General features: G+C 37.0%; 1 protein-coding gene across 1 annotated transcript; it reads left to right on the forward strand.

The window, feature by feature from the left end:
* Window positions 1-6,974: 6,974 nt before the first annotated feature.
* On the forward strand, window positions 6,975-7,352 carry LOC109121254 (uncharacterized). Its single transcript, XM_019215921.1, has one exon. It carries the CDS (start codon window positions 6,975-6,977, stop codon window positions 7,350-7,352), a length of 378 nt encoding a protein of 125 aa, XP_019071466.1.
* Window positions 7,353-12,234: the final 4,882 nt, after the last annotated feature.

Here is a 12,234-nt window from a genome sequence, read left to right on the forward strand (position 1 = left end):
TTAATTTGGTTGTGGAAAGAATGGTCGCAAGGTTAGAGATTTCCCTAATTTGAACAGGAATATAAAGGGAGTGGACAAGCAAGTCGTTCAAATGTTGATGCTTCAAATAAGATTCATTTTTATGCACTTTGCTCTAGAGGTGAACAAGAGAGTTCTCCCGAGGCGGTGATCGGTATGTTACAAGTCTTCTCTATTGATGTTTATGATTTACTTGACCCGGATGATACATTATCTTTTGTTACACCCTCGATAGCTAGAAAGTTTGATATTTTGCCCAATGTCGTAAATGAACCATTTATGGTACTACCCCGGTAAGTGATGCGGTGGTTGCAAAAAGGGTATATAGAAATTGTCCTATAATGTTGCCCATTAGAGTTAATCATGGTGAATGTAGAACTTGATATGGTTGATATTGATGTCATTTTGGGAATGGATTGGTTGCATAATTGTTTTTCCATTGATTTTAGAACAAGAGTTGGCAAGTTCAATTTTCCAAATGAACCCGTCTTAGAGTGGAAGGGGGGAAATCTATTCCTAGAGGTCGCATCATTTCTCGTCTAAAGGCTTGTAAGATGATCTCCAAAGGGTGTTTATACCACATCGTGAGAGTCAAAGATTTATACTCCGAAGTTCCTCCCATTGAGTAGGTCCCTGTAGTAAGGGAATTTCCAGAGGTCTTTTCCAATGATCTTCTCGGTATTCCTTCCGAACGAGAAATTAATTTTCGTATTGACTTTCTACCGGATACCAACCCTATTTAAGTTTCTCTTTATCGGATGGCTCCATCCGAATTGAAAGAGTTAAAGGCTCAAAGCAAAGACTTACTAGATAAAGGCTTCATTAGACGTAGTATTTCTCCATGGGGTTCTTCGATATTGTTTGTTAAGAAGAAGGATAGGTCCCTTATAATGTGTATTGATTATTACCAACTCAATAAAGTCACTATTAAGAACAAGTATCCTCTCCCTCGGATTGACGACTTGTTTGATCAACTCCAAGGGGCAAGCTACTTTTTAACATTGACTCGAGATTGAGGTATCACCAACTTAGGGTGAGAGGGGAAGATATACCAAAAAAAGTATTTCTAGCTATATATGGTCACTATGAGTTCTTAGTAATGTTCTTTGGTCTCACTAATGCCCCAACGGTGTTTATGGATATCATGAATAGGGTGTTTAGAAGTTACCTAAATTCATTTGTCATTGTCTTCATTGACAACATTTTGGTATATTCAAAAAATGTGGGTGAACACATGAATCCTTTGAGAGTGGTGTTGCAAGTGCTTAAGGAAAACCAACTAATTGACAAGTATAACAAATGTGAGTTTTGGTTGAGGTCGGTAGCATTTCTTGGTCATATCTTCTCTAGTGAGGGAACTAAGGTTGATCCAAGGAAAACCAAATTGGTCAAGAACTAGCATAGACCATTGACTCCAACAACATTAGAAGCTTTTTGGGTCTAGTTGGATACTATAGGAGGTTTGTGGATGGTTTTGCGTCCATTGCATCTCCCTTGACTACCTTGACCCAAAAGAGTGTGACATTTAAGTAGTCGGAGGCATGTGAAAGGAGTTTCCAAATCTTGAAAGATAGGCTTACCTCCGCTCCGGTATTGACTTTAGTAGTGAGTACCAAGGGCTTCGTAGTATATTGTGATGCATCCCGAGTAAGTTTAGAGTGTGTCCTTATGCAATATGGGAAAGTAGTAGTTTATTCTTCTAGACAACTTAAGGTGCATGAGAAGAACTACCCAACTCTTGATCTTTAGTTAGCGCCCGCGGTGTTTGGTTTGAAAATATGGAGGCATTATTTGTATGGTGTCCATGCTTATGTGTATACCGACCACAAGAGTCTTCAATATGTCTTAACTTAAAAGGAGTTAAATCTCCGACAAAGAAGGTAGTTGGAATTGTTTAAAAATTATAACACGAGTGTTCTCTACCACCGCGGTAAGTCCAATGTGGTTGCGGATGCTCTAAGTCGTATGAGCATGGGTAGTGTGTCTTATCTAGATGAATCCAAGAAAGACCTAGTAAAAGATGTTCATATGGTAGCTAGATTGGGTGTTAGATTGGAATATGCTCCAAATGGTACTTTTATGGTCCATCATAACTCTGAATCGTCTTTAGTGGTTGAGGTGAAGTCTAAACAACACCTTGATGAACCATTGATGGAGTTGAAGGAATCAGTTCTTGGTATGCTTAATGAGTGAATCTCCTTAGGGGGGATGGCGTCTTGAGGAATCAAGGAAGGTTGTGTGTTCCTAATGTAGATAGTTTGAGGAACCGGATTCTTGTGAAAGTTTATTGGTCCTGTTACTCCATCCATTCGGGCTCTATAAAGATGTATCATGACCTTAGAGAGGTGTTTTAGTGGAATGGCATGAAAAAGCACATAACGGAATTTGTTGCAAAATTTTCAAATTGCCAACAAGTGAAAGCCGAGCATTAAAAGCCAAGTGGTTTAGTTCAATAAATCCAAGTTCCCACTTTAAAGTGGGAAGACATAAATAAGGATTTTTTAGGATTGCCTATGACACCAAAGCAAAAGAGTCTATATGGGTGGTTGTGGATAGGTTGACAAAATTTGATCATATTATTCTCGTCAAGTTCAAATACACGTCGGAAGATTATGCAAGGATCTTCATTGATGAGGTTGTGTGTCACCATGAATTTCGTTATCCATCATATCAAATAGGGATGCACAATTCACATCTAGGTTTTTAAGGTCGTTTTAAAAAGGGTTGGGTACCAATGTTAAGCTAAGCACCGCTTTTCATCCCCAAATGAATGGTCAAGCAAAGACACTATTCAAACCCATGAGGATATAATTAGATATTGCATCATGGATTTCAAGGGAAATTAGGATAGATATTTGCCTCTGGTTGAGTTTTCATATAATAATAATTACCATTCGTCTATATCTATGGCTCCTTCCGAAGCCTTATAGGGTATGAGATGTAGATATCCAATTGGATTTTTGAAGTGGTCGAGTCTTCACTTTTGGGTCCCGAATTGATTTATAAGACTTTAGAGAAAGTTCATATACTAAGTAACTGGTTGAAAACAACCTATAGCGAGCAGAAGTCTTATGACGACCATAGGAGAAGAGACTTAGAGTTTGTAGAATGTGATAAAATGTATCTAAAATATTTCACCCATGAAGGGAGTGGTGAGATTTGGAAAGAAAGGGAAATTGAGTCCTCATTATGTGGTTCCATATGAAATTTTTCAAAGGATTGGAAAGGTTGCATACGAGTGAAATTACCTAGTGAGCTATGTTTGGTTCATACGGTTTTCCATGTATCTTTGATTAAGTAGTGCATTAGTGATCCCAAGTCCATACTTCCTATTGAGGGTCTAGGTTTGTAATATAACCTCTTTTATGAGGAGGTTCCGGTTGAAATCCTTGATAGACAAGTGAAGAGGTTGAGGAACAAGGAGTTGTCTTCCGTAAAGGTTTTATGGAAGAACCACCTTGTTGAGGAAGCAACATGGAAGGCCAAGGCCGACATGAAGTCCCGATATCCTTATCTATTTGCTAGTCAAGGTTAGCTTTTCCTATAAATAATAAAGATAATGAATAATTTGAATTTGGCTTGCTTGGCAAAGATGTGCTTATTTTGATAAAGGTTGTGTTAAAATGAGTTTTCATGAAAGAACCTTATTGCGTTAACTTGCACTTATATGAAATATATGCTTTTACCTAGTTGATATTTTTTGGTCCCTTGATGTTTTCTTGAGAAGAACATCATGGTAACTCTTTGATGTCATTTTGATCTTAAGATTGATGTTGAGAAGGTATTTCCGCTATATATGTTATGAAAGTTGAGCTCTTATGTGAAATGACTTGTGATTTGAACTGCTATTTGTAATGTCATGATTATGTGTTGAATGGAGTTGTGAAGTTCTTGAGTTGTGACTCATGATGATTATATGCATGTTGTTGGTTGGGCTGCTACTATTGAGTCTATCCTTTCCCTTTAAAAGAGTTTAGTGTCATTCGGGGACGAATGTTCCTAAGGGGTAATAATTAAATACTTTGAAAATCCATGACCTAAGGTAGAGACTCAAGTGATTAAATAAACCTTAAAACACACTTCCTAAGCCTAAAATAATGTTTATAAACCCTTAAGGAAGTTTTAGAGTCAAGGTGTCAAGAAACGTCCATGACGTCCAGAAAGTAGCTAATTGAACTAGTTGATGTCTCTATGTTTGGTGAAGGATTGGGAGGGCCAAATGAAGTCTAAAACTTGTAAAAATTCATTAAATAGGTATAATGTAGTACAAAGGGTCCAAACAACTAGAAACGTCTCCTCGAATACCCCTCCCCTCCCGAAGGGTTTTGGAGGAGGACCCAAACCTTGGCGAGCAAGCTGCCAAAGCACCTTGAGGAAGCCAGAATTTGGGAGTCACTGCGCGACGTGCATCTGGCACGCAACTTGGAAAAATTTTCCTTGTAACGTGTTCAATCCACGAGTTCCACTTCCTCAATCCGGATTTCAAAATTAAAATCTGAAATTCACCCTACGATGCACAACAACTTCTTAGATACATCAAAATCGTATTTTAGGCATTTTGACTTCACAAAAAGACCCATTCAAGTGAGAAGTCTTTTAGGTAATTTAGGGGTGATTATATATAACCTAAGGGTCAGTTTTAAGACATTTTTCACTCACCTAAACAAAATTCCCAAAACAAAACCGAAAAGCTCTCATCTCTCTCAACTTTCTCTCTCCCTAAATCCTCCATTGAAGAAGACATAAAGCTTGAAGAAGAAGACCAATTTCTCTGGTATTTCACTTTAATTTTGTGGATTAATCTTCATTAATGTATGGGTTCTTCACTCTTGGGATTCCTTTCTCCAAGAATTCCTTTCAAAGTTGATTTCTAAATCACCCAATTCCAAGGGTTTTTTTTTTATTTTAATGGGTTTCTTCTAAACTTCAAATTGATGATAAATTGTGATTTCCTATGACTAATTTCGTGTAGATTGTTGGTTAAGTGATCTTAATTGATGAAAGTTCATGTAGATCATGTCACTTTCCCCAATTTCCCTAAATATTGGATTTTACTTAGAAATTGATGGGAATTGATCAATGTTTTTATTGTTAGACTTGTTTTATCGATTCTAATTCATCATGGACTGATGAATATTGGTTTATGTTGGTTTCTTTTCATGGCCATGTAATCTCTGGTGAGGGTGTAGAGGTCGATCTAAAGAAGACGGATGCGGTTAGAAATTGGTCGAGACCTTTGACTCCCAACAACATAAAAAATTTCTTGGGTCTAGCTGGGTATTATGGAAGGGCTGTTGATAGATTTTCATCTATTTCTTATCCTTTGACATCCATGACCCAAAATAAGTTGAAGTTGAGTAGTTGGAAGCTTGTGAAAAAGGTTTCCAAGAGTTGAAAGATAATCTTACCTCCGCTTTGATATTGACTTTACCGGAGGGTAATGAAGGCTTTGTAGTGTTTTGTCATGCTTCCCTAGAGGTCTTGGGATGTATCCTCATGCATCTTGGCAATGTGATAGCCTATGCCTCTAGGAAACTCAAAGTTCATGAGAAGAATTATCCAACTCATGACCTTGAGTTAGCGGCAATAGTTTTTGCTTTGAAGATATGGATACAAAACTTGTATGGTGTTCATGTTGATATGTTTATTGACCATAAATGTCTTTAATATATGTTTACAGAGAAAGAGTTAAATATCCGACAAAGAAGATGGTTAGAAATTTTAAGGATTATGACATGAGTGTCTTTTACCATCCCGGAAAGCCAACACGGTTGCAGATGCTTTGAGTCATATGACTATAGATAGTGTATCTCATGTGGATCAAGAAAAGAAAGAACTACTAAAAGATTGTCATAGGTTGGCTTTCTTAGGTGTGCGGTTACAAGATTCTCCAATTGGTGGTTTTACGGTCCATCATAACTCTGAGTCATCATTACTAGTTGAGGTGAAATCTAAGCAATATCTTGATCCTCTATTGATGGAGTTGAAGGAATTGGTACTTGGTAAGCTCAATGAGTCATACTCCCATGGTGAAATGGTGTACTTAGGTATCAAAGGAGGTTTTGTGTAGCGGATGTGGAGGTTATGTGTTCCCGTTATTCTATATATCTAGGTTCCACCAAAATGTATCATGACCTTAGGGAGGTCTATTGGTGGGATGATTTAAAAAAGGACATAGCGGATTTCGTTTCTAAGTGTCCACATTGCCAACAAGTTAAATCTGAGCATCTAAAAGTAGGTGGTTTAACCCAAATCATGGATGTTCCTACTTGGATGTGGGAAGACATCAATATGGACTTTGTTGTTGGGTTTCCTTGAACCCGGAGGCATAATGATTCCATATGGGTTATCGTTTATAGGTTGACAAAATCTTCCCACTTTATTCCCGTTAAGTCTACATATATTATTAAAGATTATTCAAGAATCTACGTTAATGAAATTGCGAGACTTAATGGGATTCCTTTGACTATCATTTTTGAAAGAGGAGCCCAATTCACTTCTCGTTTTTTGAAAAATTTTCAAAAGGGTTTAGGTACTCAAGTGAAACTTAGCACCCCTTTTCATCCTCAGATAGATGGTCAAGTGGAACGTACCATTCAAACCCTAGAAGATATATTAAGATCCTGTTTTATTGATTTCAAAGGAAGTTGGGATGATCAACTACAATTGATTGAGTTCTCCTACAACAATAGTTACCATTATAGCATCTCCATGTCACCTTTTGAATCTCTTTATGGTAGTAGATGTATGCCTTTGGTTGGATGTTTCGAGGTTGGTAAGTACCCACTCCTTGGTCCCGAGATAATCTATGAGGCTATAGAGAATGTTTGAGTCATAAGAGATATATTTAAGGCAGTGTATAGTCGGCAAAAGTCCTATTCCAAAAGTAGGAGAAGATATCTTGAGTATTAAATATGTGATCATGTTTATTTGAATATCTTACCTACGAAAGGGGGATGAGATTCGGTAAAAAGGGGAAGTTAAGTCCCCGATATGTTGTTCCTTATGAGGTTTTACAATGGGTTGGAAAGGTTTCCTACGAGCTGAAACTACCTAGTGAGCTATCTTTGGTTCATCCGGTATTTCATGTTTGTATGCTCAAGAAATGCATAGGCGACCCGGTGTTTTTTCTACCTATGGAAGGTTTAGGGTTGGATGAGAACCTCTCCGATGAAGAGGTTCCGGTTGAGATCCTAGATCGCCAAGTCAAGAAGTTGAGAACCAACGAGGTTGCCTCCATGAAAGTCATATGGAGGAACCATCTAGTTGAGGGTGCACCATGGGAGGCCGAAGCTGACATGAAGTCCCGCTACCCTCATCTTTTTACTCCTTGAGGTCAGACATTCCTCTTAATTAAAAATAATGAATAGTATAAAATTGACTTGTTTTCTAAATAGGTGCATGTTTTAGTAAAATTTGTACCAACTTGAGTTTTAAGAAAATGCCTACATACTATATTCTTGCACTTATATGAAATGTGTATGAATGTTATCTTCTTGAAATTTTATTGTTTTGTTGTTGTCTTGAGAAGAATGATCGCATGGTACCTCTTTGATGTGTTTTGAGCTTATGTTGATGTTGAGAAAGTAATTCGTCATTATGTGTTACGAAATGTTGATCTCTTATATATTGTGAATCATCACTTGAGTTGCTATGTATAATGTTGTGGTATGTGTTGAAAGTAGTTGTGAAGTACTCTTATGAACTGTGAGTCATCATGATTGTATCTTGTTGTTGGTTGTGCTGCTAGTCTTGAGTCTATCCTTTCCATACAAAAAATTTTAATGTCATTCGGAGACGAATGTTCCTAAGGAGGGGATAATGTAACACTCCGGAAGTCCATGACCTAATCTAGAGCCTCACATGTTTGTCTAAGGTGTGTAGCACTGTTTCTAAGTCTTAATAATATGTCTAAACCAATAAGGAAGTTTTAGATTCAAGACGTCAAGAAATGTCCAAGACGTCCGGAAGCTAGTGTATTTGAATTTGTAAAACATCCTTAGGTTTCGTGAAGGTTTTGTGGTGTTGTATGGGGTCTAGAACTTCTAAAATGACTTTTGAATAGGTAAAACCATGTATATAGAGTGAAAGCGACATGGACCTTAAACTTGGCCTGGCAAGCTGCCAAAGTAGCAACCAAAATACACATAGGGGGAATGTTTCCGCTTCGTGGACTTGGTGGGACCTTGGGAAAAAAATTAAGGCGGCTTCGCGTATAGGTCGCCGATTTTTTCTGGTTCAAAAATTATTTTAAGAAAATCTTGTGGGAGCAGCTTTGCATCGTTGACTTGTTCCTCGACGAAAATCTGAAAATTTGAATTTAAGTTTGGATTCTTTAAAAAGGCAATTTAATTCATGTGTCATTTGGGAAATTTAAGGGACGAGTTTATATTTGTTTTAGGTCAGTTATAAACCACATTCACACACTCCAAGTCAGATTTATAAATCACTCTCATCTCTCATAAAACTTTCTCACTATTAACCACTTTCGAAGAAAAAGAAAGCTTGCGGAAGAAGATAAAGTCTCCAAGGTTTTCATTCAAAATTCGTGGATTTATATTCAATAAAGTATGGGTTCTTCACTCTTGAGATTCCTTTCCCCAAGAGGTCTTTTCAAGGCAATTTATAACAATTCAACTCCTACTGTTTTTACTCTATAAATGAGTTTTCTTTCAAACTCGGAGTTTATGACTAATGATAATGAATTATGATTTTCTACGACTAATTAAATATGTATTGTTGAATAATTGATATGATATTGTTGGTTTTTGTGTGAAGCATGTTCTCTCCCTAATTCATGGATTAAATTATGTTATATCTATCATTTATGCAATGTGGATGTTGGGGTTGGAACTGTAGCTTTAATGAACTCATAAATGAACCCTTTCTCTTAACCCTAACTATGAATTGGTTTTATATATGACTAAAATCGTTGGGATTGGTTATGTTATTATGTATTTCACTATATTATTGGATGAATGTGGTGAATTAAGAGTAAGTTCTTAATGAAGATTCTTGGAAACAATTAGGTAAGTCTTCTAAAATCATGATCATTCCATTATGTTGATGTTGGCCTATAATTGATGTTATTCTGAGATTGAAGCATGTATGATGTTGCTATGCATATGTGTTGGTCTATGAATATGTTAAATGTGGTATCATGGTAAGGATATGATAATGCAAGGTTCATGATATTCTTTTGTATGCCTTACACAATATGACTATGATATGTTAATCTCACTAATGAAGGGCTGTCATGAAAGGAAATTATCATCCTTAACCTACTGATCTAATTATCATGTTTATACAAGGATTTAATATCCTATGGCCTATAATAATATTGATTACTAATGATAACTTAAATGCAATTCAAAAAGGGACTTAATCTTAGCATCGAGTGAACTATATATGAGAGGTGTCCCTTCCCAAGTTGGAAGGTAGGTTCACAATGACTCTCATAATATAAAGGGTGCCATGTAATGTGGAACTATGGGTCTTTAATATATCACCTAGTTATTGAACTATGTTTCCACCATAGGAATTGTAACGACCGGAGTCTAGACCCCAGATGTGACCCGCGTCGTTGACCTCTCAGAGGTCGCAGACGAGCCTATTTACGTCATTCTTACTTCATCTAGATTAATTTTAGCAAAAAATTTGAAACTTTTTGTTTCCTAACATGCTTAATAAACATTCTATTTCATGTATAATTGTTCACCATGAACCATCTAACATTAAGATCATCAAATGAAAGAAATAGTTCATAACTCAATTAAATGTGTACTTGCAAAAACGGCACCAATACAAAGTCTGAAATGATAGTGTAACATGCTCCACTAGATAAAGCCTACATCTAAGTTAGATAATATCAGTAAACATCCTCGAAAGCATGAGGGCCTACCAATTCCGGATGAATGCTCCACGTCCGGATAGCTGCAACGTCAACCTGTAAGCATCTAGCGTCCAACTGTGCTTCCACCTAAAAATATAGAGTTGTATGGAATTAGTACACACTTGTACGAAGTATGGGTATATGCAAGCACACACCAACAACATGCATAAGAAAGGATAACTCTTTCCTAACAACATGATTTACGGAAAGTCAAGTAAGTGGACTTGCCATATTTGGACTAGGAAAGTCAATGGACTTGCAAAATTTGAATTTGGAAAGTCATGCCATGAGTGTAACATGCATCATCAAACTTATAATTTTGCAAACAGCACATAACATATTTCACATATAATGTCACATATAGAACAAAACATCTTTCATATCATTCATTCATATGCCATGAGACCTTGGGATCATGAACTTAACATTAAGACTTTCCAGAAATGAGGGCTCAACATATGGGACCTCAACTAGGGAGTCTACTTTAGAAAACACAGAGTCTTCTTCGTTCATTGATACGTACTACATTTCATTCCATTCATGGTCCAGTGTAAATACCAGTTATACCTAGGATGTAGTTTAATATTTTCATCGGGTTCCTTGTGCAATGACCAAGAATAATCTAATGTCATTACTTGAATCTAAATCACTGTTTGATTATCCTATCCTAACACCTTTGGTATCATTCATTTCATTATGTGCATCATTTGAGGCTGACCTCCTTCATTCATTGGGAACTGTAACTTTAACTGACATAGATCATGTGAGTATCATAAAATCCAGTGTCATGAAACCCCACACCAAAAAGAGGTGGAATCGCTGGCCAAAGTGTCACGACCCAAATCCGGCCGCGACTGGCACCCACACTTACCCTCCTATGTGAGCGAACCAACCAATCTAAACCTTAACATTTCAATGTAATATCAACATAAAGTAATGCGGAAGACTTAAACTCATTAATAAAATCAATAACTATTATTATTCAACATCTATTATTCCCAAAATCTGGAAGTCATCATCACAAGAACATCTACTTTAAACTACTAAACTAAGAGTATCTAAAAGCTAAAAATACATAAGAAGCTAGTCCATGCCGGAAGTTCAAGGCATCAAGACATGAAGGAAAAGATCCAGTCCAAGCTAGAAGCATTAGCTCACCTTGAAGATCCGGTGTGACGAAGACTGGCTTGAGTTATTGTTGAGTCGAAGATAACGGCACGTTTGCTGCACTCCATAAATAACAAGAAGAAAAATATAAAAGTAGGGGTCACTACAAAACACGGGTACTGAGTGGATATCATCGGCCAACTCAAAATAGGGAACAGTATATATCAAATATTATCGTAAACCAACTATAAAACTCAACATGTAGCAACAACAAGTACTATAATCATCAATAAGTACCATCAAGTTAATCCATGAGGGCTCAAGCCTCAATGCCATACTCATTTGGGAATTAAGTATATTAAGTTGAGTATATTATCATCTTTCAAGATTCATTATCTTTCCTCCTCTTGTGTCGGTACGTGACACTCCGATCCCCTACTACTATGTGTCGGTACGTGACACTCCGATCCCCTAATTCTATGTGTCGGAACGTGACACTCTGATCCCTTACATGTGTCGGTACGTGAAACTCCGATCCCCTACATGTGTCGGAACGTGACACTCCGATCCCCTACATGTGTCAGAACGTGACACTCCGATCCCCTACATGTGTCGGTACGTGACACTCCAATCCACTAATACTATGTGTCGAAACGTGACACTCCGATCCACTAATACTATGTGTCGGAACGTGACACTCCGATCCACTAATACTATGTGTCGGAACGTGACACTCCGATCCACTAATATCATTCTGTAAATCATCAAGCCTTCTCTATACCAAGGCATCATCAATCCCATTACTTTAATTCATCAAGCCTTCTTCTATATCAAGGCATCATCATTAATAATGTATATTAAAGTTTCTTTTCAAGATTTGGGATTCAATATTTTCATCATGCTTATCTTATCACAATCACATAATCATATTCATGCAAACATACCGTTAAGCATATAGTAGGGTTTACAATACTGCCAATACATATCATTCACTATTAAGAGTTTACTTATGAAAGCATGAAAACCATAACCTACCTCCACCGAAGAATTGAAATCAAGCAAGTTAATCCTCAAAGCTTGGTGTTTTCCTCTTCTTCTCGATCGTTTCTCTCTCTCCCTTCTTGTTCTTTCTATTTTCTTATTCAAACCCTCCTTCTTTTACCCTAATTAGTATATAATTAAGAATAAAAGATGGCAATAATACCCCACTAATTAAC

Source organism: Solanum lycopersicum, chromosome 10, assembly GCF_036512215.1.
Source record: "Solanum lycopersicum chromosome 10, SLM_r2.1".
Lineage (NCBI taxonomy): Eukaryota > Viridiplantae > Streptophyta > Magnoliopsida > Solanales > Solanaceae > Solanum > Solanum lycopersicum.

Excerpts from the sequence above, each read along its gene's own strand:
- LOC109121254 (XM_019215921.1), top strand. The coding sequence starts at position 6,975 with ATGAGATTCGGTAAAAAGGGGAAGTTAAGTCCCCGATATGTTGTTCCT.